Genomic DNA, 26,840 nt, shown 5'->3' with positions numbered 1-26,840 from the left:
TGATACATTATCGTGAACAAGAAATTCTTGAGTCATTAGACATTTGCTTTAGTCATACTAATAAAATGGAAAGGCATCGCTTGTTCATTAAAAGTACATTATAGGTCAAAAGTCATATAAAATAAAATTTGGATCACACGGAAAAAATATGACACAGCTAGTTAAGTATGATCAAGAGAAGCATAACCACTGTCACACGGTCAGGAAAATACTGGATTTTAGCACATTCCGAAAAGCATTTTAAAGAAATGTACTGATTTTTTATTTGTGAGAATGTCAAACAATTAAATTTAACATCTTGTACCTAGACAAACTTAGACAACAAAAAACATGATGAACATACAAACGCTCGAAAGCACTTAAACCATTAGTCAAAGCGTACAAAAAGAAAAGAATAATTTTAAACAAGACTGTTTGCCTATACTTGCTTGAAAACAATGCATAAAAAATAGTATTCAATAATCATTTTATCTTAATTTAAATTCCGGCAATTAAAGATTTCATTCTGATCAAATTGAACTTTATCACAAACATCCTATCAGTCCCTACACAGCTAATCACTCGGATGCATACATCTGTCTACGTATCAGACACAAAACTCATAAATCACCCAACAATATCAAAATCAAATCATTAAAGGCACACCACAAAAACACGACCTCGACCATTTAAGGAAACTAGACCATAACACATAATGTTATCATTACACAATTAATGTTAAAAGTTTGAACCATCTTAGAGGAGTAAGGTCAGAACACAAGTTCATCCTCGTATCGTTATGAAATATTGACCGCGAATGCCTTTGATGTAGAGCAACTGCAAGCGGCTATAAATAATGTACAGATGTTTAATGATTATCAGTTGCAAGCAAAGCTTCTGTGTAACAAGTACTATCGAATAAATATAATAAAAATGAAATTGGTAAGCGTTGATCGGATAAAAGTTTATAAAATAAATATTGTTGGAGAGTTAAATAGTATTAAAGGATATTAAATAGTGCTAAGATAGATGGAAAATATAACGTAGTGTTATGGTGTTTTTATGGTGATAGAAGGAAAACGTTTGAATATTTCAAGTTCCTTTACACTTTTTGCTCGACAAAAGTTTCAGTAGTGTAAAAGTCAAATCGCGCTAAAACGCTAGCTGATCCTTTGTGTGTTTGTAATTAAATCTCTTATTAGTCATGATAATATTTGTTTTTCCAGTTCATCGTCCTCGCTGCAGTCACCTTGGCGCAGGCCGCCAAACTGGACAGGGTCTACCTTCCTCCCAACGCGCAATCCTCATCAGGATCATCCTTCCTCCAGACCCCTCGCCAATCCTCTGGATTCCAAGTCCAAACTGCTGCTTACGCCAGCAACGGATTTTCTGCTGACGCTTACAGCCAGAACGGAGCTTACAACCAAAATGGAGGTTACTCAGGTTTCGAATCCCGCCCCGAGCGTGCTCAAGCTGCCTTAGAAAGGAACGCCGCCATCCTCCGTTACGACAACAACAACGATGGAGAGACTTACGCGTACGCTTACGAGACTGAGAACGGTATCGTCGCCGAGGAGAACGGAGTCGCCACCAACGGAGTCCAGGCTCAGGGAGGATACTCCTACACCGGAGATGATGGTCAGGTCTACTCTGTGAGGTGAGTAGTATTACCTTGAACTATCACATTAGTAGTATCAATTGGAGCCATTATAAATTTGTTCCACATTATTACAGATACACCGCTGACGAGAATGGCTTCCAGCCTCAGGGCGACCACCTCCCCACCCCTCCCCCTATCCCCGAGGAGATCCTGAAGGCTCTGGAGCAGAACGCACGCGATGAGGCCGCTGGTATCTTTGACGACGGTAAGAAACTTTTTAATTTTTATCGAAAACTTTAAGTGTATAATCTTACTAATGTCGACTTTTTCTCGAAAAAATATCTTTAAGATTGTGATTTATAGTTCATACTTCAAGTATTAAATTCCCAATCATAATATGTGCAGGTTCCTACGCTGAAGCCAAATACGGTGACAACAGTCAACAGCAGTACTACAACAACGCCCAGTCCTCCGGTAACAGCAACGCCGCGTACTCCCGCACCGAGGCCACGTACAGGGGCAGCGCCGCCCCACAGAAGGCCTACCTCCCGCCCTTCGCGCAGCGCGACTCCCAGAGGAGCGGAGCGCAGCAGTACAACGCCAGGACCGGCTACCGTTACTAGAAATTAATATTTTGTTGAAACTATTGAATAAATATTTATATTACCTATAATTTGTGTTGTTTTACTTGGTAGTCGATGAAAATGTATTTCTAAATCCTGTAAAGTCACACTAAAGAGGTTTATACTATACTCAGAAACTTGAATAGAATCCTTTAAGAGGATCGAACCCAAGGCACGTCGCGCTCAGTGGTCGACAACTTAGTAACCTGTAACATTTGGCTATCTGTGCAATAATTCAAATATTATTTATGCAGAAATATATAGATACTTATCAATCTGTACCCCCAATTTAAGTTACTTAAACTTCTGATAATTGGTACTTGTTTACTTTTAAAAACTGTCCGAGTAAAACCGCGCTATAACAATTGCTACACGATACAGCTGTTTTAATTAAGCTAAACTCTTCTTCTTAAATTAGAAACGCGAAAGTTTGTATGTATGTATGGATGGCTGTGTGGACGTATGTATGTATGGACGTATGTATGTATGGACGCTTGCTCCTGTTTCACGCAAAAAATAGTTTATAACCAGGATATACACATAGGAACATTTTTCCAATTTCATGTTCCCGTGGGATCTTTTTAATTTATTTGTGGCGGCGGGTCCGCGGGCAACAGCACGTTACAATATGTAACAACTTTAAATATGACTTAGTTGCCCATTTCAGCTGCTAAAACAGAGCTAATAACATCGTCTAGTAGCAAGCTTGTCGGTAGAAAACCAAAGCTGTATTAGATTAAGTTATTATGATAAATGAGATCCAATTCCCATCCCACGCTCGTGAGACGAATAAACAAAATTGTTCTGGTAATTGGTTTAAAATATTGAGTCATTTTAAAGAGGCTGATGATTAATGTTCTGTCAGGTAATGCTTTGGATGGATACATCATTATCTTGTAAAAGAGATTGAAAATACCGGTCAAGTGCGAGTCGGCCTTGTGAAACTGAGAGTTTGGAAATAAAATGGAAAATAAAATAAAGAAAGATCGAATTTGCAATAAATAATCATCAAATCTGACAAAGACAAAGACTTGGCAAGGATATGTCTGTACCAAAGGACGTTTATCCTCGAATTACTTTTTATAATTTGTTAAAAAAAAAAATTCCCTTTGGTCATGTCAATGAAATAAAAAAGTATTTTATTCGTGAAACTTCATTAACTAAGCCCATGGGCATGTTGCACACGCCTCAGACTTTCCATGACATACATATCCATATTTTTTCCCAAGCAAAACAGGGATACAATCCCATAAACAATGGAAAGAGTTTCATGATGATTTTTTTATATAAGAGGCACACACATTTAATTTCTAACCTTTGAAAGGCTTTTAACAAAAAAAAAAACAATACAAAGAAGTTTGCTTGTTAACAACAAGTACAATCTTATTAATGAAGCGTTAACTGCAAGTCACGTATGAAACAAAAAGCATCTAATTACGAGTTAATTTCGATATCAGTAGTTCGGCAACACTTGTTACTGGTTCAAAGTTGAGACGAGTAACCTGCCCATCAAGCCTTGATTTCTTATGCAATAGTCTACAATCTTCATTAATTTCTACGTAATAATAATTGCTAAATATATTACCTGTACCATGATTAGAAATCCTTACCTTCTGACCTTGTAATTAAGAGCATTAAACTTTCAACTTTTTCATTAACTTTTTAATTTGCAATGTTACACGTCGGCATTTTTGAGGTTACCTAGATCCTATGGGATGTGTAAGTATCTTAGGTGCAGGTTATTGAATACCATTTTACTGGTTTCTATACTATCAATTAGTTCACATACTTAGCCTAAAACATCCCTTTAAGTTAGTATAAGCAAGTAACTCTCACAAGCTGACAAGTTTTGTTTAAAAAGAGTAAAACAGAGATCATTACTATATCATCTTTGTAATTTTTATATGGGAGTTAAATATGCATAATTCCCAAATGAATTATCAAAAAAAGAACTGGGGATAGGCTAAGTTAATCGTTTGATTCATCCCAATTACTGACAAATACGTCAATACTTCGCGCTAGTGCTATTTGTTTCAACTAGAAAAAGTTAAATCGTTTCTCAATGACAAGAAATGGCCAAGATCTATACGACAAGGTGTAAGAAAAAAATTTAAATCAATTTAAATATTTTATTTAATGAACTAATTAACAAACAATATAATCAGTCTCTAGTAACGGTAGCCGGTCCTGGCGTTGTACTGCTGCGCTCCGCTCCTCTGGGAGTCGCGCTGCGCGAAGGGCGGGAGGTAGGCCTTCTGTGGGGCGGCGCTGCCCCTGTACGTGGCCTCGGTGCGGGAGTACGCGGCGTTGCTGTTGCCGGCGGCAGACTGGGCGTTGTTGTAGTACTGCTGTTGGCTGTTGTCACCGTATTTAGCTTCAGCGTAGGAACCTGTACATATATTTTATGATTGGTAAATTAAAACTTGAAGTAAGTACTATTGATCACAATCTTACGGAATATTTTATTTATCATGAAATGGGCTGTGATGGCAATATTCAATTGACGAAAGGAAGATTATACACGTAAAGTTTGCAATGAAATACGAAAAAGGTTTTTACCGTCGTCGAAGATGCCGGCGGCCTCGTCACGGGCGTTCTGCTCCAGAGCCTTCAGGATCTCCTCGGGGATAGGGGGAGGGGTGGGGAGGTGGTCGCCCTGAGGCTGGAAGCCGTTCTCGTCAGCGGTGTATCTGTAATAATGTGTAAATAATTAAGAATGGTACCAATTCATACTACTTATGTAATAGTTCAAGGTAATGCTACTCACCTCACAGAGTAGACCTGACCATCATCTCCGGTGTAGGAGTATCCTCCCTGAGCCTGGACTCCGTTGGTGGCGACTCCGTTCTCCTCGGCGACGATACCGTTCTCAGTCTCGTAAGCGTACGCGTAAGTCTCTCCATCATTGTTGTTGTCGTATCGGAGGATGGCGGCGTTCCTTTCCAAGGCAGCTTGAGCTCGCTCGGGACGGGATTCGAAGCCGGCGTAGGCGGTTACGGCTTGAGGTCCAGATGACTGACTGGATTGGTAGTAGGCTGCTCCAGCAGAGGCTTGGTTTTGGGAGTTAGGTGGGAGGTATGTCCTGGGCAATTTGCCGGCCTCAGCCAAAGCGATGGCAGCTAAGACGATGAACTGAAATATGAAACAGATTGTGGTAGGCGTGATAAAGATAATTACTAAATTTCGCCTTTTGTAATGCAATAAGAACAGCAACGTACATGTTTAGTCAAAATGAAATCAATTAAAGGGTTACAATTGATCAATCAAAAAATAAAAGCTTTTCTTTCCAAGAAGCCCCATTTGAAAAACGCCAACATTATATAACTAAGCCAGAAACCAAAAAACAACTCACCAATTTCATTTTAATAATACTTAAGTCTGTGAGACTGACTACAGAGGAGATCTAGATATGACTGATAATGTTAACACAGTTATTACACTTTATATACCTACTTACTTGGGTACAAGTCAATCTATTTCGACGCAGGTAGTGGTCAATGTTTCATAACAAGATGATGTTCTAAAATGAACTTGTCTAATTGTAGATGACCTTAAATTGAGAAGATAGTCTTGGAATGTGTAATGAGGAACAAATGTGTTACGTACTGGTAGACAGGTTACTAGACTGTATATTTTTAATTGAGACTTAATAATCTTGTAATCGACAGTGTAGAAAAAAGTAACTCGTAGGAAGTAAGAAGGTTTTTTCTGTGGAGTTTGTTAATAGCTTTTTTATTTGTTTAAAAAGAGTCACTTTGTTGTTGTCCTTATACGCATGTTTCTAATAATTATTTTCAGAAAACGGTATTTAGTTTTTTTTCTGATTAATTTCGTTGCGGATTCCAAGGCAGTTAATTGTTACCCTGGAACACGCCGAACTTGAGTGTTTCAGTGGTTTTCGTTGGCTTCATTGTAGATTATGGCTTACAGGAGTTGCAATGACGGGCATGTGTGGCGGGCATGCAGTACACTACCCACTGTTTTTAGGGTTGCGTGCCCAAAGGCTAAAAATCCGGCCGTCTGTCACCAGGACGCGCACTTGATAGGCGGATTTATATCTTGAAAAGTTCATTTATTTTGTTCAGTAATTAATAAAAGGGTTGCCTCCATACGAGGACTAAATTATGCATTCTGAGGTTGACTCCGTTGTCTCTAATCTTCTAAAAAGTTTGACCTTGAAGTGAAAGGCTCTCCTATCCTTATCAGTGCTAGTTATCACTGCGATGACATTAAACACAGTAAACGAAACCATAGCGCGATGCAGGAGTCAGATAACAACGCCATCTAGCGCACGAACTTGTAAATTTAATTACACGTTTAAAGGGAAATTGGGAATGACTGTGAGATTATGGGACAATTCTGCGATTTTTTTTGTTAATTTTGTTTCATTTTTCATATAAAATGCAACCACTTTAAGTACAACCACAGATCACTAAATATTGGGACAACAAATGAGGATTTTTTTGCTGTAAGACCTATGAATATATTTTAAGCGATTTTGAGTCTATTCGAGGTTATGATAAGGATGGCAATCGTTTGAATGTTTTTGTAAAATACGGAGTTGAACTTTTTCAGCAGGGTTATTAAATACTAAGCCAATGAATTAAAATAATCATATTCATATTTAAAAGTTTGTAAGTAGAATGCGCTTTGTTCGAGTCAAAAGTCTAATTTAACACAATTATCTAATTTTACTTAAAACAGGTTTTGATAAAACTGGTGCTAATTGTATTATATAAAATAATATACATTTTAATACTTAAGTTACAAGCACTTAAAGTTCAAAATGCTTTGAGTAAAATATCTCCACATACGATATAAAAGTTAATGAATGGCAAATAAATAAAAAAAATCTGCTTACTTTATTTTTGATAAATTATCTATATTAAATGACATTGAATGAAGACTAGTGAGAGTTGCGAGTCGGACTCGCGACGCTGAAGGTTCCTTACAAATAACTAAACGAATTTCTGTCACCCAACAAATTCATGACCTTAACAACCATTGGTTAACGTCGATTTTTAATTTTAATACCTATTTGTTATTACAGCGGGAACCTCAAAATTAACATTGAAAGTTTGCCACAGTACTATTTACAGTATTGTGTATCGGAAGCTTATTGTAACTACCTCCGGGCGTATTGCCGGGGGCTTAAAAGCATCAACACGTACTCTGTGATATATATGACATCACAAGTGACTGGTTTTAGTGTTTGGGCATGTTTTGATAGGTAATCGTAGCTTTGAAATTATATCTCGATAGAATCTGGTGTACGAATTGAAAAAAAATAGGCATGTTAGATGAAATTTGAGATCGCTTTCACAAGAAGTATGAGAGTATTATCACAAGTTAAGAATACTTTAAAATACCTAAATTACACTTATGTAAGATTTATGTTCCGTTTGTATTCAAATGTTTTTTTTTATAATCTAGGATCCGACAGACATTGTCCTGCATAATCTTTCAATCAATTAGGTTATAAAAGAAAGCATTAAATAAAAGCCAATCAATATAAAAATACCATTATTATTTATTTAAACAATCCAGTGATCCATTTTGAAGTTTAGTGATATACTCACGAACGGTAAAATATAGTTTCTAGCCTCTCCACTTCTCTTCTGTCCCTTTCCCTCTCTCTCTCTGTCCAGGACTTTAATACTTATTTACAGACTTCAATGTTTTGCGTAGTAGGTACGTTATCAAAATATCTCTTCTGCCATTTTCATGGCTTTTCTTTTTAGAATTGGTTGTAATGTAGCAAAGTAAGTTTTTTGTTGAATCGTACCTATAGTTGTTTATTTTACACAGTTTTATTCGCTATGCACTTACACCCCAGGCACGTTTTACGGGGCTTTATAAGTATATTTTTTTTCTATCACCCTACCCCGTCTTCAAGAATACACTTGATTGCGTTTCACAAGTTTAGTATAGTATATTTTACCTTTTACACTATATCTAAATGACCTTTAATACCTCTATATTTTCTGGGCAAAATTTCATAAGAGTAATTATTATTTTATCAGTTTTCGTGGGTCGGATTACTGAGGATTTACAACCCTAAATGCACAGCTCGAGACGGGAGACGACAAATAACAGACAAATTCAATTTTCGATAAATATATTAACTCTATTCAATATTCAAAAGTATCTAGTAACGGTAGCCGCTTCTAGCGTTGAAGCTTGATCTCCTCTGGCTGGCCTGATTGACGGGGGGGAGGTAAGCCTTCTGGACGCCGGAAATAGAGCCTCCGTTCACAGCGTCGTCGGTGGAGAAGGCGTTGTTGGTGACAACGGAGTCGTCGCTCTCGTAGTTGTTGTTTTGGGAATTGTAATACTGGGGCTGGCTGTTGCCGGCGTACTTAGCTTCGGCGTAAGATCCTGTCAAAGAAAAGGTGGAGGTTGAAGAAAGTATTGTAGCTTCAGCTTTAGATGTTACGGAAGATAGCGATACAACAGTTATGGTCTCAAATATTCTACATTTTGCGGCACAATAAAGAATGATAAGCATTTAAGAAATATGAACCAATCCATTCTGAAAATAATATTGCTTCATAAGGAAACGAGCCGACCACCCAAATACAATATCGTTTTGATGCTTACACTCTGACTTTCATAATTATTTGGGCTGAACGGAAAGCTAAATACGAATATATCAATAGATCAAAAGTTCGCAACATGACAAGACAAATGCGTCTGCTAAATTGTTTGCCAATTGGTACTTGATTACATAACCTTAAAGGTCGTTAGTTTTATTGGACTATTGCAGTATTGATTGGATCGTTAGGAAATGAACAGATTCTTACCGTCGTCGTAGATGCCAGCGGCCTCATCGCGGGCGTTCTGCTCTAGAGCCTTCAGGATCTCCTCGGGGATGGGGGGAGGGGTGGGGAGGTGGTCGCCCTGAGGCTGGAAGCCGTTCTCGTCAGCGGTGTATCTGTAACATGAACGATAGATTTAGTAAATGAAGTCACAAATCAATATAGCGAACTGTATGATGGTAATGCTTACCTCACAGAGTAGACCTGACCATCATCTCCGGTGTAAGAGTATCCTCCCTGAGCCTGGACTCCGTTGGTGGCGACTCCGTTCTCCTCAGCGACGATACCGTTCTCAGTCTCGTAAGCGTACGCGTAAGTCTCTCCATCGTTGTTGTTGTCGTAGCGGAGGATGGCGGCGTTCCTTTCTAAAGCAGCCTGAGCCCGCTCGGGACGAGATTCGAATCCTGAGTAACCTCCATTTTGGTTGTAAGCTCCGTTCTGGTTGTAAGCGTCAGCAGAGAATCCGTTTTTGGAGTAGGCGTCGTTAGAGAAGTCATTGCTTGAGTAAGCGGTGGTTTGGGCTTGGAATCCATTGGACTGGCGAGGAGTCTGAAGGAAGGCAGATCCAGCTGATGACTGAGCGTTGGGTGGGAGGTAGGTCTTGTCGAGTTTGGCGGCCTGAGCCAAAGTAATGGCAGCTAAGACGATGAACTGAAACAGAAACGATTATTAAAATTAACACTCTTTAACTAGTCTTGTTAATAATAAAAGCTACAAGTAGAATAGAATATAACTTTATTTGCTAAGAATGCAGGTGCAGGCACACAAATAGAAAATAACATAATAAAGAACCGTCCACATTCTACCTTATAGGCATGCAAATACAGTAAATTATACAAGTTACTTATATAGAAGATTCAAATTTTTCATTAAGTATAAGATCAGTAGCTGATAAATAAACAGATGAATTAAAAAATGATAATTTATTTAAAATAGAACTTAATGATGAACATATAAAAGCTTCTTTTGTTACAACGCTTACCACTTTCATTTTTAATGTTGTGGTATTGCTTGAGTGATCTTGTTACTCAAAGGCAGTGGTTGCAACTGATAACCGAACAGTATCAATAGTGTATATATAGTGGGGTGCAGATCGATCTACTTTGGTGTAAGTCGTGCCCAATGTTTCATAATCTCGATATAATGTTACGCTTCGGATGGACTTGTCTAATTGTTGTGGATGGTCTTATGAGCGGTTGGTGATTTAGGCAGTTGTTGAGATTTCTGCGATTGGTTATAAAATAGACTTTACAAGATTTTGATTTGAATCTTTAATTATTTGAATAATTCCTTACTTTTGGAAATCTTATTTTGCTTACTTTATTATTGTATTACTGTGTTTATTATTTTATTAATTTCATCTTATGTAATACTGTTTTAACAACAAAAACATCCGTCTTCAAACTAAAAACTAATGAAACAAACTTGAGGAAATTTACCAAATTATGTCCACGTTTTCCCATTAAATAAAAATAATCAAGTAAAGCGGTTCATTGAGTGCGAATATCACAACACCAAAGGTAATAATCGAATTAAGAAGCTCTATTTTTGAAATTATTTCCATTCCAGAAGTCCATTTTTTTATTTCACGACATATACATTAACTACATCTTACGAAATTTACGAAATTATTTCAATAACAAGAATATTATGTCCCCCAGGAAAATCACAAAACCGAAAACAAATTATTTTATTTCTTGGTTCCTTTCCACATACCGCGTTTGACATACAAATCCTATTTGAATGGTCTTATACATACGGACACTTAGTCTCAATCGCGCATCAATTTTTGACCTTGCTCGCTTACACATTCCAATGAGCTTCTTTGTAGGTTGACTACGCTTCGACTGCTCGCGAGACATGTATCACTAATGTCAATGTCAAGTTGACAGCAGCTGTCATTTAAACTTTACGTAATGTATGTAATTATGAATAAAATTGAAGTTCAAGTGGTTTTCGATTGAGTTTCAATTAATTGCTCTTGTTAAATAAGTTTCCATTAAGTTTGATTGTTATATAATAGAAGCTTGATTATTTGATAGATTGATAGCCTTACAAATAATTATAAAGCATAAATTAATTTTTGACTATGATATTCGAATGGATGTTCAATTCTGGACTGAAGATACTACTATAACTTTAAAGGGATATATTTTCATTTCTGTCATTAACTCAAAACACAAATACTGCCTTTGAGCTAACAAGATTGAGCTTCAAAGCTCAATCTTATAATTACCCTACTCGGAAATCCGACCCGAGACTTTATACTTCGCATACTCTATAATTACTGTGGTAACTTAAGAAATAAAATTTAATGAAATCAATTGTTCTGCTAGTAGAATACATATTCTCTTCAAATTACTTTTTTTTGCACTAGCTGGTATCGACTTTTCCTAACTACCTGGGAAGAAATTTCAAAATTATATTTGGAATACTTTGAACAAATAATCAAAAAAACATCCATCAAGTTAAAATGACATGGTCACCCTACACTCACATGACCTTACAATATAGATCGGCTTCCGATGATCATATGATAGTCGAAGTCGTGATTAATTAAGATTTGCCAAATATATCGATTATATCGAGTAAAAAATATCGATTCTAATCGATAAAAGTACGTATGTGGGTTTGCCAAGTAATTGGATTTTCGAAATTTTCGGGTTTGGTATTAAAAGGTTAAATGGTGATCGGGTTTTAATTATTTTTATTAACGTAATTTAATGTTTCTTCTACGATTAAAGTGATGTTAATTTAGACTATTAAACTACTAGTAATTAAAAGGTGAGCTACTTGTATACGGTTTCCTAATGTTCTGTACATCTACGGTTTTAATGTTGTAACCTCTGGATCTACTGACCCGATTTTGATTGTTGATTTCCGTAGACGAGATAAAAACGAATAACTAAGGTTTCCCTGTCTGACATCAGGTCATAATAATATCTCATTACCATGATAGCCAGATGATTGGAATTTTCATAGATGATGTATTTCTATTGCTGGCAAAACAACAAATGCTAAAATACAGAAAGAGGTTAAGCAACGGATAAGGATATTAATTGATTTGTGTATATAAAAAAAAGTGGATCCCGAAAAAACTATTTAAGAACGAATTTGTTTGTCTAAAGCCTATTTGTACGAAACCCTCAGCGTTATGAGTCCGACATGCTCTTGACTGGTTTGTTGCTTGTATTCGCGTTAATATTTGCAGATTTGCACGTAAGCATTATAAAATTGGGTCATGTTTTTGATATCTCTTGTTTTTAACTGGAACTAATATTTGATCTAATTCTATTTATATTTACCGTTATTCCTAAAGCTTATAACACAAAGTTACGACCGTCATGACCCAAATCGTAGCGGCATCCGCTTTCAGAGATCAAGGGCGCGGGTTCAGTTCCCATCGCGACACAATCGTTAATGCTTACCTTTGTAAAGGTTTGTTAGTAATGTCGCTTCGTAATAAATTCGTTGTAATGACTTTATAGCTGTTATTGACCTGTTAAAGCTGAAAACTTTTGTTTAGTTAGATTATATTGATGACTAGCTGTTGCTCGCGACTGCGTCCGCGTGGTTAGAAGATATAATTAAAACGATTTATACCTGCCCTGTATTTTCCACACTTTCCATAGTATCTTAGCTCCTATTAGTCGCAGCGTGATGGTATATAGCCTAAAACCTTCCTCGATGAATGGTCTATTCAACGAAAATTAATTTGTCTCTTTATCTAATTTGAACCCGTAGTTCAAACAAACTCTTCAGCTTTATATATTAGTATAGATTTGGATGTAAAAAAAAATTATAATTGCATAATTATTGTAGTTTTATTTATAGTTTTTTTTTTCAGAAAGCGGCTTACTCATTAATTGATGTTATTACTCTGTAACAGCTTCTAGATGATTAGGTTTAATTGTTTTATATATTGTTTGCATAGTTTCTATGACTATATGACGATTAATGATGAATTGCATCATTTGTTTGCAAACATTTTAGTAGTGTAGGTACAAGAATTCGTCTGTAACCAATTTATTGCCTGAATTATAAGCATATAAACGAATTCTATTTTATTACTAGACTAGACTTATCTGACCTATATACGACCGTTTTACTAGGAACACAGTATCCCATAGTTAAGCTATACGAAGTCTGATAAAGCATCTGCAGAAAAGAAGAAGAAGCAGTTCAAATCAGAGTTATTGGAAGAAGTTATGAAAATCAGTGCCCACAAAAATCCCGCAATAAATAACTTTAAATAAGAAAAAAACTGAGAGAAAAAATAACGAAAAAACATGGGAATTATAGCATTTTAAGGGACGTATTATGGCTTGTCAATTCACTAGCGCAAAATAACCAGCGTTACCGGGTCGTAAAAATAACTATTTATTCTTAGGTTTACGCGAATGTTAGACATTGAAATGAAGCTACTATCTTCTTTTTTTTAGCGCGATAAAATCCGTAGAGTAATTTCATTTCAGGGTCGTAAAAATTTAACCTGTTTACGAATGAATTTTGTATCCTGATTACGGCTATAAAAACTCAAGTTACATTGTATTATAGTACTTAGCTAGCTGGTCATCACGGCCAAAATCGATGGAAAAGGGAAATTGCCAGAAAAAGACTTGGTTTAGGAAAAACATTGGGTGGATCAGGATAGCTAGCGTAGGTAAGCAGTTCCACCGAGCTACTGATAAGGAGAACTACAACAAGCTGATCGCTAACCTTCACTAGTTTTAAATAATAATAATAATATAATATATCCTGGGATAACTCACACACGGTTATCTGATCCCAAGCTAAGCAGAGCTTGTGTTATGGTAACCAGACAACTGATAAACTTACTTATATATTTCTAAATACATACATATTATAGATAAATTACACCCAGATACCAGAACAAATGATCATGCTCATCACACAAGATTTGTCCTGGGCGGGAATCGAACCCACGACCTCCGGTATAGCAGTCAGGGTTGCTAACAACTAGACCAACAGACCCGTCAAAAATGCACCATTAGAAGAAAAATCTATATCTATACATATAATAAAATTGTAGAAAAGTGAAAACTGTACATTGAATATTTAAAAAAAAGAATAATTGGAGGGTGGTCTACGAACGATTCCGAAGCCGAAAATATGATTTTTAGAATTTTTGTCTGTTTGTCTGTTTGTCTGTTTGTCTGTATGTATGTCCGGAAAGATCTCGGAAAGTACTGAATAGATTTGATTCATATTTTCAGAGAATATTAACAAGAGGTCCGGTCAACATACTTTTTACTTATTATCTCGCTTTTCATTACAGGGGGTGAGCAGGAGCCTTTTATATCTATACACAAATATCAAATTATCTCATAAACTACTGAATATATTTCGTTCAAATTTTGCATGAACCTTATCGTACACATGATACAACAAATATACAAAAACCATAACGCTACTATGCAGGGGGCTTGAGCAGTAAAGTTTTAAATTTTTGGACTCACCCGTAACATCGTGTAATACAATTATGAAGTGTATTTTCACCCCATTGAGTAGTAGGCAGCACGGTCATCAATTTACTTAAAAAACATCACGCTATTTATCTTAAGACTTTTGGCAGAGCAATAATATATTTTTTCGAAAGTAAATCTTTTTCACAAAATCAGTCATTTTATTCTCTTTCAAGTCTAATCTCTAGCGCGACAATAATTAAAATAAAAGAAACATAAACTATTAATACTTTTATTATTATTATTTTGATGCAAATGTTACTTCGTAATCGGTACATTCTTGAAACAAAGAAACTTATATTATTTTTATTTTTATTGGTGTACTAAAATTACTCAAGTTCAAATGTGGAATGCCGTAATATGATTTTGTGTTTATTTACGAAAGGTGTATACCTATGTTTTTAGCTCGGTAATGTTGGCGATGCTACTTCAAGATAAAAGAATTCGTAGTGACACTCAACCCAAAGTTGCATGTAATTCACATTGATCTCATGTATAATTATGCATAACAATAAATTACTGAACGACACAGTTAATTATATTGCCTTGGTTCATCTGTAACAACTAGCAACAAAAATATAAACTTTCAAACAAAAAAAGCCATTCAAACAATGAAATATTGTTTTCTTAAATTTGCAACATTACATAGGCCAAAAGTATTTCGGATAGAAAAGCCCAGAAAACTTGCATAGAAACTGCATAATAGGTATGCAATGGGAAAGATCTATAAGACCAAAGCTATCAATTAATAAGAGCGTACGCTAGATGGTATTTGACATTACGTATCTATTGATAGAACAATGTCTACTGATACCTGGAATTTTTCAATATTTTAACGATTTGATTGGTCTACATCCGCCATTACAGAGACCGTACACGTGGCCCTTCCAAAAATTCCTGTAACAATTTATTGTAATCTCTACTTATTTAAAATTTTCTTCTTTCGTACCCTTTTAAAAACAGGGGAAGGAACAAGACTGAATGAATTTCTGAGATCCCCAAAGCTAAGCCGACGAGGATTAGGAACATATTTTTTACATCCGTCACACAATGTCTGGAACATTCATTTTGGCTTTCGGTATCGACAGCGTAACCTCATAACCAACCTCATGTAGTCTTTATTTAAGTTCCATTTATGCAGCCCTACTGCATGACGGTATTTTACTTCAATGATCGTCAGATAGGTTAACGAATAAAATACGTAATTTTTCTTTGTAAATTGGTACAGTAAATAGAACTCATGCACATGAAGTCACTTTTATGTTCATATTTTACTTTGTTGTAACATCAGAAATAACACACATCCTATAGGTACTATAGATTTTTATCATAGTTAAAAAAAGGGGTGTCTGATATTTTTTTTTATTATCACGCTGTTTATTTATCGGCAATTTAAAGGCAAATCATGATCAAAACAAGATAACACGTTTACCAACTTTTTTTTTTTGGAAATATTCCAAATGTTTGTAAGGAAGACCAGTTAGATCAGTTATATTAAGAGGACAATCAAACATAACGTGTTTGATTGTCCGTTTATCTGGGCGCAATTTTGCAAAATCTTATATCTTATAAACGACACTATGTAACATCCACAGTTACCGAGCCCGACTCTCACTTCACCAGCTCCGTCCACAAAAATAATTTGACATCTTATTTATATCGTCAGAAAACATCGTGTGTGGAAATAACAACTATCTGGCTATCACTGTTCCTGAGAAACAACCAGGTGACAGACAGACGAACGGACACCGTGGCCTCAGGAATATGGTTCTGATTTACCTCTTTGGTTACAGTACAATAATCATTTTATGATACCTCATAATCACTATCATAATCCGTCTAAGAATTTCAGGTGTAGGCCGACCAAAAAACAGTCGTGCTCGAAAATCATAACCCACCCAATTAGAAAATGGAAACCCTCGAAAGTAAAACATTTTTAGCAGAAGTGCTAAAACTGAGTTATACCTTCTGTTATTTTTTCATACTTGCACCCCCCCCCCCCCCATTTTAAACGGCTCGATTTGTCAAACATGTCTTAACGAACACTCGCACATAATTCACGTTTAAATTAAAATTGTACAATTCGTTCGGAAGCTATGATGTCACAGACAGACAGGCAGGTAGGCAGATATGTCAAAGTTATAAGCCCCTCTTTTTGAGATTAAATAAGAAAAAGTCATTAAAACAACTGTGAAATATTTGACACCAGGATAGTATCGTAAATGATGAAATGTGTTTGATTCAAACATTTGATAGTCTTTGGGCCGCTCAAGATTCATTATAATTTAGAAAAAAAGCAAGCTTAAAATGTAAAAAAAGTGTTGCATTTTCAATATTGTATTACATTTTTGCGATGATCGTTATTATTAAACTTCATAGTTTTTCACATCTTGAAAATCACGCAGACGAAGTCGCGGGCAACAGCTAGTATTATCTAAACACATTCAATATAATTCTTGTTATAATTACTAATCTATAACGAAAGCGTATGCAAATAAAAACACCGAGAGCAAAACGTGATAGGTTTGATATTGCGTAGTGATGGATCACTTGCCGCCAACGGGGTAAGTTACCTAATGTGTGACGTCATCGCTGGCAATATATAGAGCTTTGGCTGAGATGTGCCGTGAGAGTGGTACTGAGATTAGTATGATGTGGACATGTCTATTAATAGTATTAGATTATTTTAGGCTTGTATGATATAAATAACTTTCGGTTGTGGATGTATACATATAATGAGGGTTTATGATGAAATTAAATTGCGTGCATTTTTCTTTAGGTGAATATAATAATGTTATACATATTTCACACAAACCGATATAGTCTAACATTAGGTACAAAAAACATTAGGTACTTAGCCTAATGTTTCTATTATGGATTAGGCAGTCAATAAAGATACTTTTATATTCCCCCTCCTTTATAAATAATATAGACATCACACAAACATTTGTGCTGGATTTGAATCGAACCTACAACCTCCGGTATGCTAGTCAGGACCACTAATCTCTAAACGAACGGCTAGAGATTCAGAACGATTTAGAACGCTGAAATAAAGTGTAACTGTGTAACTATTTTAAGGTTAATATTTAACGCTGAGCCATAATTTATGACACGAAATATTATATTAATTATATTAAATTTATATTTAATACAAAAAAAAATACAAATTTTATAAAAATATCACATTTTAGACCATAGAGATTCTTTTACACAAGAGTTTATGAATGTTTATGAATACACCTCATGAAAGTTATAATACATCTCTAATAACTTCTGTAGAAGGTACCAGCAAACTTAAAGTATGCTGAAAACACAGATGTTAAGTCGAAACGTATATACTAGTTTCATAAAAGCTCACTTCTTCAAAAATCACTATGCTTGGCGTGGGTTTTACTTGTTCGATCCTTGCATCTGTACCTGCATGGTAGACCTTTCTATGTGACTTTTTTGTATGTTTTCGTGTAATGATTATGGTAACATGTATAACTATGGTATTTTCACAAGGTAGGTTTCGCAAAATTAAAGTCTAATGCATAAAGACTCCTTGACTTGGAACAAGAATTCGTTGATCAAACAAATGTTTGACCTACGCGGGGATGGAACCTGAGACACGTCGCGAAAATGGGTGTTTTACCTTAACCAATCAAATCCCCAACGGTATAGACCCATATAGTTGAAAGATATTAAAATAGAAAATACGAGAATTAAGATAGGGCTCCTTAAGTTAAATTAATCGTTTCAACATGAAAGCCACAATTTACGATTCCTTTTAATTTACCGAAAGAATGTTATAAAATAATTAACCAAATCCAAATTATTAACCAAAACTTATCGATTAAAGTTTATAACGGTGTAATCGATTAACTTAATGACTCATAGAGAGAATTAATATTTAGGCAACAAACATAATGTACATACATATACGAACAGAAATGACTCAGAATTTCAGAATAAACTATAGGAACATATGCCAAATTGACTGTCAAATTAAAATACCATACGTCAAATAATTTAAACCTAACATATTCTAAGTTGTGTGTCATTAGTGCAATATATCGTGCATTGTCTGAAGGGATTGGCAAAGTACACCCACATGCAGAGCAAAGCGCAATAGAAGGAAGGCATGCCTAATTCTGACACAATTCATTGCTTAACTGAAATATCTGAATCTTACACAACAATGAGAAAGCTTTTTGTAACAGTCGTAGAAACGAATGATAAACGATTTGGTCTGGATTCAAATGTGATATAATTTTGTTAAAAACACTTATTAAAAAGTGGACGGCGATAGGCTGAGATGATGATGGTGATGATGATGATCTTTCAAAAAAATGGTCCGAAAGGACTATTGTATAATTACCGTAACTTTAATCTTCCTGTCGGGATCCATTGCTGGACATAGCCCATAACAGACTATTGTTATCGTAATTTACAGCAAGTTATTTCGACGATCCTATAGTTTTCACCAGCCTCAACCTCAACAACCTTAGATGCTAGACGGTTAATTTTTTTGACGATGTGTTGTGTTTTTTTGCCGCCATAACACCAAATAAAAATCTAGGTTAAGGAATTATAGAATGGATAATGAATATGGATGAAAAGGTTCACACACGAACATGAATTTTATGGGTGAAAGAAAGAATACTCCAAGTATTTCAGGCATATTTGTTTGAAACCCTCCGGCCCGTCTCTCGTCTCAAGGCAACTTTGTGCAATTTATAATAGCATAGGTAATTAATGACAAACGTTGAATGCTAAAAATGAATTACTTAGTAGCAGTTAGCGTGTCAATACATAAAAAAATTAACACGATAGGCGTTACATCTTAAAGTAAGAAACTATGCCTATACATAAAAAATAATGATTTGACTATTACATGGTACTAATTCCAGCAATACTAAAAATACGCAACTGACCTCTATATTCCAAGGACAACAATAATATAAAAAAAAGAATTAATGCGAAAATTACGCGCTCGTACTATCATAAGTTAAAACAAAACAATTGCTATCGTCAAAGCGAGATGTCGATAGACATTGACGAGCGCTGTCTCGCTTTCGCAACGGCAATAATCTTTATTAACGATCTCATCGTACAGGGGTTTTATTTTTTTATGAATTGACCTCACACATGCAGCTACCTGTAGTTTACAGGTGGTTTGCGAGAACTCGTGTTCTGAACATTAACCGGTTGTGATGTATGGGATAGTATTGTAAGAGTGGTGGTACACGAACCAACATTAGTACTTGGTTTTTGTGTGTTATGTTGGTGGAAATTTTCTGTTTTATGTTAATATTATTAACACTTATTGTTATTGAGGTATGGAAAAGAACTTATTATATAATTTTTTAATGCTGATGAATGATAAAGTACAGCGGAAAGAAGAAAAACGAAACCGGTTTTTTAAACAATTTTTATCCTGCAAAATATTATGTTAGTAACAAGTTTTAAAATGCGATACGAGACTTTTTAGACTTTTTACTTTTTACACAATTACTTAACACTCGAAAATTAAGAACTTGTTTATTAAACTTGTAGCTTGATTTAAGTCATATTAGAAAACTCGCTCGTTAAAGCACCATTAAAATATTTTTCATCTATTACCAATACAAAACTCATTTCTTTACATAACTAAATATAATTATGTTACCGATACTTTACTCTAAAATAAACAAAATCAACACAGTTGGATCGTGTGTGCGGTCACTAAGCTTGTATCTGCAATCAACGTCACAGTCGATAGCGTGATCACTGTTATTACTGCGCCTTTGCACAATTACCTTTTTAGTTTTAAGTACATAGTCGCGATGATTTGAATTGGCCTTGAGTTGATTAAGTTTTGATATAGTAATGGTTGTTTGTGAAATATTAAAATAAATGTTATAATAATAAAATTAAAAATTTAAAAATAATGCTGTAATTGTTTTTAGCATACTCCTACCCCAGTAAAAGCCTGCGCTAACAATACAATGATATCTAATAAAAAAAAACTTTTTGTTTTGTTTAATTTTTTGTAGCTTTACATAATTATAAATTTATATGTAAAAGCTTCATACATTTACATGTAAAAGGCAGCTTATATGTAACATCAATGACCCTTGAAAAATACCCAACCTACAATAATCCCAACACAAATTTGTTTTTGCATGTACACAACCATCCTATGTATCGACCGATTTTATCGTCCTCAATACTGCACATAAATCAATACCTATGAAATAGGTGCATCAAATTCATTCTTCAATATAAATTAAATCTCGCTTACGCCAATGTCTGTCATCGTGACTACACTGGATCGTCTTCACACGACCCGGTTGTAATCTAGTTGCATCACAAGAAACTGTGTCTAAACGTCTTTTGGTTCACACATTATTTTGTTTAATTTACTTTACCACCAATTCAAGCTTGTTAGCGTTTTTATCTACATTTTTATGTGTTAATTTATTATGCGTGTAAACATTATTGTAAAAGACATTATTTTTAAATGCTTTTGTAACTTTTAAGTGTCAATTTGTTCTGAGCTTCTTTTTCAAATTACTTGTATTGTGAAATCAGAAAACTACATACATTATTTCCTTATTAGATTTGATGAGATCTTAATATTGAGAAATAAAAACTATTGCAACAGTCAGACATGTCAATGCGTAATAAATCGCCTATCCTTAAATCCAGGTGTGAAAAAAAAGGTTTTTTAAAATGCATTTTTATTTATATTGTCTCTAATCTGCTAAGCTTGGTGTTAAATGATGTATAGGCATCAATAAATTAGCTGTCATACTTAATCTTCAGCACGTGTTTTACCTATAAAGTTGTAATATTGATCGTCAAGTGTATAAATAAGGCTTGCTCATTAACATTCGTTTGATGAATGTCGGTCCTTTTAAGTATGAAAAGAGCCATTATCGGAATACAGAACTATTTCCAGCCATACTTCAAAGAAACTCCTATGGGTTTTGACCATTAAAAGACATGTTTCTTAAACATAATAAAAGCTAGTCTAGCTTTGCATCGTTTATTTAATTTACATATTTTATCAATCACATAGTGACTCCACATTAAATTCTATACATTTTTATAAATATGTACAGAATATTTATAAGCGTATCGCGTAGGTAACATTTTTTTTTTACTTTTTATCTAATGCTTCTTTTCTTATGTCATTAAATTAGTCTATCCTTGGTTTTAGTACTTATATCCGTCTTCGTCACTGTAGCTCGGGGGTTGACGGGGACCGCCGAAGTTTTCGCTGGGTTTGTCTTGTCCAGAAGGTCCGAAGCTCTGAGGACCTGACTGGCCCGGTCTGTTCTGCCCCGAAGGACCGAAACCCTGAGGAGCGGCTTGTCCGGGTCGGTTCTGTCCTGAAGGGCCAAAGCTCGACTGAGGTCCCTGAGATCCGGGGCGGTTGTATTCGTAACCAGATTCAGCGTTGGAAGACGATGGTCCAGCAGGCTGGCGCTGGGATGCAGGGCCGAAGTTTCCTTGACCGCTGGGTCCTGAGCCGGAAGCAGGTCTAGCTGAGCCGGCTGGGCCCGATGGCGAGTATTGCCCAGCAGGTCCGCTAGGCCTTGAGTATTGGGAACCTTGGCTTCCCTGGCCTTGTCCGACTATAGAGGGAGCGTTTCCAGATAAAGATCCAGTGGGTCCTCTAGGGTAACCCGCAGCACCAGATCCGGAAGGACCAGAAGACTGAGATGTTGGGCCAAATCCTGATGCGGGGCCTTTGCCAGATCCTTGCGCTGAGTATCCGTTAGATCCTGATTGACCAGCAGGGCTTGATGGTCCGAATCCTTGTCCTGCAGGTCTTGAGAAGCTGGATCCTTGAGCTGCAGGCTGCTGACCGAATGGTCCTGATTGTGGTTTTCCAAACTGAGTCTGAGGCCTGTCGTATTGGTATCCGGAGTCATCTTGAGCTTGGGTTGACGAGCCCTGTTGTCCAGGGCGAGAAGATCCATTGAGGCCAGAGGAGCCACGAGCTGGGCCACCAAACTGCGACGCTGGTCCTTGACCACCTTGTGATGGGAAGCCTTGGGGTCCTGATTGTGAGCTGGGGCCCGAGGAAGCTGCTGGGGAACCGTATTGGGAAGATGGAGACTGGCTTCCTTGAGATGGGAATCCTTGACCAGAGGGACGCGCAGAAGGTGAAGGAGCACCGTATTGGTTGGTAGGGGCCTGACTGCCTTGAGAAGGGAATCCTTGCGATTGGCCAGAAGGACCATTAGCAGCAGGGGAACCATATTGAGAAGCAGGAGATTGGCTGCCCTGAGCAGGGAAACCTTGAGGTCTTGAAGGACCGGAAGAACCAAACGGAGTAGGAGCACCGAATTGGCTAGCGGGACCTTGCGAGAAAGTATCTTTTTGAGTAGGTTGAGATCCAGGAGCGTTGTACTGGTAGCCTGAGTCTTGTCCACCCTGAGAGAATCCTTGAAGTTGAGCTCTTGATGGACCAGAAGCAGATGAAGACGGAGAACCAAACTGAGATGATGGTCCCTGGTTTCCTTGGTTTTGGAATCCTTGAGGACCCGATGGCTGAGAACCAGAAGGACCAGTAGATGGAGAACCGTAAAGTGAAGAGGGCGACTGTCCAGGACGAGAAGAAGAACCCTGGGGTCCAGCTGAGGCAGGGGCACCATATTGAGATGAAGGACTTTGGCTACCTTGAGGTCCGAAACCAGCAGATCCCGAAGCACTAGGAGCTCCATATTGAGAAGTAGGGCCTTGACTGGGCTGACCAGAAGGCCCAGATCCGGAAGCAGAAGGACCGTATTTAGTAGAAGGCGCCTGACCGCGCTGTCCTGGGAAGTCCTGGGACCCAGAAGCGGTGGGGGCTCCGAATTGAGATGACGGGCTTTGACCTTGACCCTGGTAGGATGGGGAAGCGGCGCCGTAGTTCTCCACGGGTGCGTTATCTTCGTCAGGGTTGTATGCTCCTGAAATGTCAAAAAATATAACAATTTTAAATTTCTTTTTGTTCTTATCATAACAAAGGGTTACGACAACAATGCATACAAAACTTTGGATAAATAGGATAAAAAATAATTTAGATTATTTATTATTAAAATTTATTAAAAAGATTTTGTTCATGATAAAGATCTTGGTCTTGCCAAGAATATCAAGATTCTTCATCTATTTAAAAAAACCGTAAGACAAAAATCTTCGCTCTTTTCAACAGGCAGGAAACAAAACCATTTACATATCCCTATATAAAGTAATTTACCTAAACTTACTCGTATATAAAGAGACAATTTAATTTTATAGCTTACAAAGGAAATTATAAATACGAAAATTATAATCCTAACGACCGCCAATGATATTGAAATTACCTACATTACCTAAATAATTTTATAAACCTCCAATCTACCAATGCTTAGACAATACGTGATAACCATGCCAACCTATGACCTAAATAAAAGGTTTTACCACAATATGTTTAGCATTTACAAACAATTGAACACACATGACATTGATCCGATCGGATTGGTGCAAGGCAGTTTGACATTATATGCTTATCATTTATTGTGAATTCTATTCGCATATTGTTCACTAAAATCTGTTCAGCTTGATATTTAGAATTTATGTTTGCAGTAAAAGCATTGTTAGTCTCCATCGATCAATCAAATCTTGTACTTTGCATGGTTGAATTTCAGCCAACTTAACATTTTAGAACACGATTAAATAGTTAATGTGTATTAAGAAATATGATTTTCTTACCTTCTTGGGTACCAGCTGCAGCAGCCCTGGCGTTTTCTTCTATAGATTTCAGGATCTCTTCAGGGATTGGATGAGGAGTAGGCAGATGGTCTCCCATTGGCTGGTAACCATTCTCGTCAGCGGTGTACGTAATGCTGTACTGCTGTCCATCATCACCAGTGTAAGAGAAAGCGCCCTGGGCCTGAACACCGTTGGTAGCTACACCAGATTCTTCAGCAGAAATGCCGTTTGAAGTTTCGAAGCTGTAAGCAAAAGTTTCACCGTCGTTCTGGTTTTCGTATTTCAGGATTTCAGCGGTACTGTCAGCGGAGGCTTGAGCGCGTTGGGGTTGCTGCTGGCCGGCGAAGGGAGCGTCTTGAGATATCTGGTTACCGAAGCCGGGAGCTTGACCTAACCCGGTAGGGCCCTGACCAGCGGCGGGGCTACCCGAACCAGCAGGGGCACCGTATTGAGATCCAGGGGCACCAAATCCTTGTTCAGGCTGTCCATTGCCAGCTTGACCGAATCCAAAGGGACCCTGACCAGGGGATGAGCTTCCAGAACCAGCAGGAGCGCCGTACTGAGAGCTAGGAGCACCAAATCCTTGTTTAGGCTGTCCATTGCTAGGCTGGCCAAATCCACTAGGACCCTGACCAGGGGCTGGGCTTCCAGAACCAGCAGCAGGGGCACCATACAGACCGCTAGGAGAACCCGATCCTTGTTGTTGTCCATTGGAAGGCTGACCAAAACCAGCTGAGCCGAAAGGTCCAGCTTGAGATCCAGTTTGACTAGGGCCCTGGTTAATACCAGATCCCGAGCCTGCTTTGCCGAAAGATGATGGGCCGGAAGGTTGGCCGAAAGGAGATCCTGAGGGTTGTCCGAACGAAGGTCCTTTGGGTAGAGAGAGTCCAGACTCAGCTCCAGGTGCTGTCAGAGCTCCTGGGCTACCGCCAGCAGTCCCCGCACTTGCAGGAGGCAAGTACGTCCTATCCAATTTGTCAGCATAGCTGCAAGCTATGACGGATAAGATGATGAACTGAAAAAAATAAATTCACTTATTAGAGTTAGTTAAATTATTTCACGATGAAATACAGAACTGTCATAAGTACAGATTGAGTCACTTAGAAAGGAAAGCCCTTGATTGCGAAATAGGTCATCCGTTAGCAAAGTCGCAGACACAGTTTGAATAAAAAATGTTAAACTCAAAGTCAATTAACATTTAAAAGTTCAATTAAATCAACGACTCAATTAAACCAATCCAGAATATAAAACTTTTTTAAACTTTCACTGCAATCCATATTTGAAAATTTTTAACGAACTTTGACACCCGAATTTTAAATTGATAACTTTATTTTAAATTTCGAATTCGATTTTAAATAACGATTCTTTTAATAAAAAAATAATTATTATTATTAATAAATAGAATTAATTACCAGCTTCATATTAAAAGCTGTTGTGCTACCACGGGATGATCAACGAATGTGCATATCACCGTTGCTGCATCCTATTTATATGAAGTAAATTCGTTCACTACTCTAAGTTACTCAAAATTGTGCTCACGGACCTAACCTTTGACAGTACTATTAGTGAAGATTCCACAATGTTTGTATGTGTGTGTGGTTACTCAATAGCTCGATCGATATTACTGATACTCTAATTACTGAAGCGTGATGTGTGTGTGCGTGGGCCATATATGGTGGGATTTACTTTGTTTATTTTATATCGGAGATCCGTGGTTTTATTTATGACAAGTTGTAACGAATTGATGTTAGGGTTCGGTGGTGAAACTATAGACTTAAAAAGACTACAGTGTCAGGTCAGTAATGTTTTGTACAGAGTTTATTTAATGTTTTTGAACAGAATTGCCAAAACCGACCATAAAGAGAAAAATCGTTTTCTGAACAGTTTTTTAGTTATTATTCTGAAATGAAAAAAGTGTGATTTTTTTTATTATGTGCTTTCAACTTTTATAAATTCTTGTTACTTTCTAATCTAGGTCAAGATTCAGGTCCAGTATAGTCCAACTGTAAATCACTATAACTAAATCAGCGATTTAATATCTACTTACCAATTTTCAGATATTAGTTTTTCTAACGTATGAAAATAACATCCCTACATAATTTAAATAAATAACTAAATCCAAACCTATTTTAGGCCTGTTAAAAATACTACGCATGTTTTTAAAAATAGAGCCTCCACAATAACACATTGATTTTTATAATTGCTTCACTTGATGCCTTGGTATTTGCAATAAAGTCTTTTATTTTTAATTGTTAATGTAATTGCGTGTTACTCTTGGTGTCCGGGTTTAACAAACCGTTGTAACTGGTAAACCCTGTTAGGTCATCAGTTAAAAGTGGAACTGACACCCATGATTGTTAGTAAATATTGATATTTTTTCTATTGAAAAGCTTAGCTACTGTTGAATCTGAATGCAAGCTTTAAATGCGCTAAATTTATTGTGATATTTGTTTAGGTGCTTAAAATTTAGTTATAATATGTTTGATTTAGTAACCTTTATTTTTTTACATATCGTTTTATTTTCAAACTGATTTTTAGACAAAAATACACCACGACTTTTTTTAATATCTTAAGACATTTGTTACTGTTTTAAGTCTTCGTTGCGACGGACATGGTGCTTGTCAGA

General features: G+C 36.6%; 4 protein-coding genes across 4 annotated transcripts in view; 1 reads left to right on the top strand and 3 right to left on the bottom strand.

Moving 5' to 3' along the window:
• LOC113501284 overlaps positions 1-6,016 on the bottom strand; it is a 15,329-nt gene extending 9,313 nt beyond the window's left edge. The window contains exons 1-8 of the mRNA XM_026882393.1: positions 5,555-6,016; positions 4,970-5,334; positions 4,726-4,892; positions 4,379-4,591; positions 1,993-2,198; positions 1,743-1,852; positions 1,515-1,629; positions 1,263-1,395 (exon numbers count right to left, since the gene is read on the bottom strand). Of these exons, the coding sequence (XP_026738194.1) occupies positions 1,263-1,395; positions 1,515-1,629; positions 1,743-1,852; positions 1,993-2,198; positions 4,379-4,591; positions 4,726-4,892; positions 4,970-5,334; positions 5,555-5,563 (1,318 nt within the window). The 5' untranslated portion in view covers positions 5,564-6,016. The remainder of the gene's footprint in view (positions 1-1,262; positions 1,396-1,514; positions 1,630-1,742; positions 1,853-1,992; positions 2,199-4,378; positions 4,592-4,725; positions 4,893-4,969; positions 5,335-5,554) is intronic.
• Positions 26-2,246, top strand: LOC113502403 (cuticle protein 3-like). Its single transcript, XM_026883967.1, has 4 exons — positions 26-921; positions 1,206-1,636; positions 1,714-1,844; positions 1,985-2,246. The coding sequence occupies exons 1-4, from the start codon at positions 844-846 to the stop codon at positions 2,200-2,202; spliced, it is 858 nt and encodes a 285-aa protein (XP_026739768.1). The 5' UTR covers positions 26-843; the 3' UTR covers positions 2,203-2,246.
• A 2,287-nt stretch (positions 6,017-8,303) lies between the features above and the next one.
• On the bottom strand, positions 8,304-9,677 carry LOC113501277 (cuticle protein 3-like; the record flags this gene model as incomplete). Its single annotated transcript, XM_026882382.1, has 3 exons — positions 8,304-8,580; positions 9,006-9,136; positions 9,211-9,677. Coding segments are annotated over 3 exons (828 nt in total), but the record flags the coding sequence as incomplete, so codon positions are not given.
• Positions 9,678-21,504: 11,827 nt separating this feature from the next.
• Positions 21,505-26,621, bottom strand: LOC113502395 (spidroin-2-like). Its single transcript, XM_026883954.1, has 3 exons — positions 25,627-26,621; positions 24,215-25,229; positions 21,505-23,433 (listed from the first exon to the last, which is right to left on the bottom strand). Exons 1-3 carry the CDS (start codon positions 25,633-25,635, stop codon positions 21,689-21,691), a joined length of 2,769 nt encoding a protein of 922 aa, XP_026739755.1. The 5' UTR covers positions 25,636-26,621; the 3' UTR covers positions 21,505-21,688.
• Positions 26,622-26,840: the final 219 nt, after the last annotated feature.

Source organism: Trichoplusia ni, chromosome 2 (assembly GCF_003590095.1).
Source record: "Trichoplusia ni isolate ovarian cell line Hi5 chromosome 2, tn1, whole genome shotgun sequence".
In the NCBI taxonomy this organism is placed as follows: domain Eukaryota; kingdom Metazoa; phylum Arthropoda; class Insecta; order Lepidoptera; family Noctuidae; genus Trichoplusia; species Trichoplusia ni.
This window is presented reverse-complemented; position numbering and strand designations above follow the sequence as displayed.

Bases quoted from the DNA above. Each gene is read 5' to 3' on its own strand.
- LOC113502403 (XM_026883967.1), top strand. From the start codon at position 844: ATGTTTAATGATTATCAGTTGCAAGCAAAGCTTCTGTGTAACAAGTAC. The intron at 922-1,205 runs GTAAGCGTTGAT...TTGTTTTTCCAG, and splicing joins ATATAATAAAAATGAAATTG to TTCATCGTCCTCGCTGCAGT. The intron at 1,845-1,984 runs GTAAGAAACTTT...TAATATGTGCAG, and splicing joins CGCTGGTATCTTTGACGACG to GTTCCTACGCTGAAGCCAAA.
- LOC113502395 (XM_026883954.1), bottom strand. The intron at 23,434-24,214 runs GTAAGAAAATCA...TTGACATTTCAG, and splicing joins TGCAGCTGGTACCCAAGAAG to GAGCATACAACCCTGACGAA.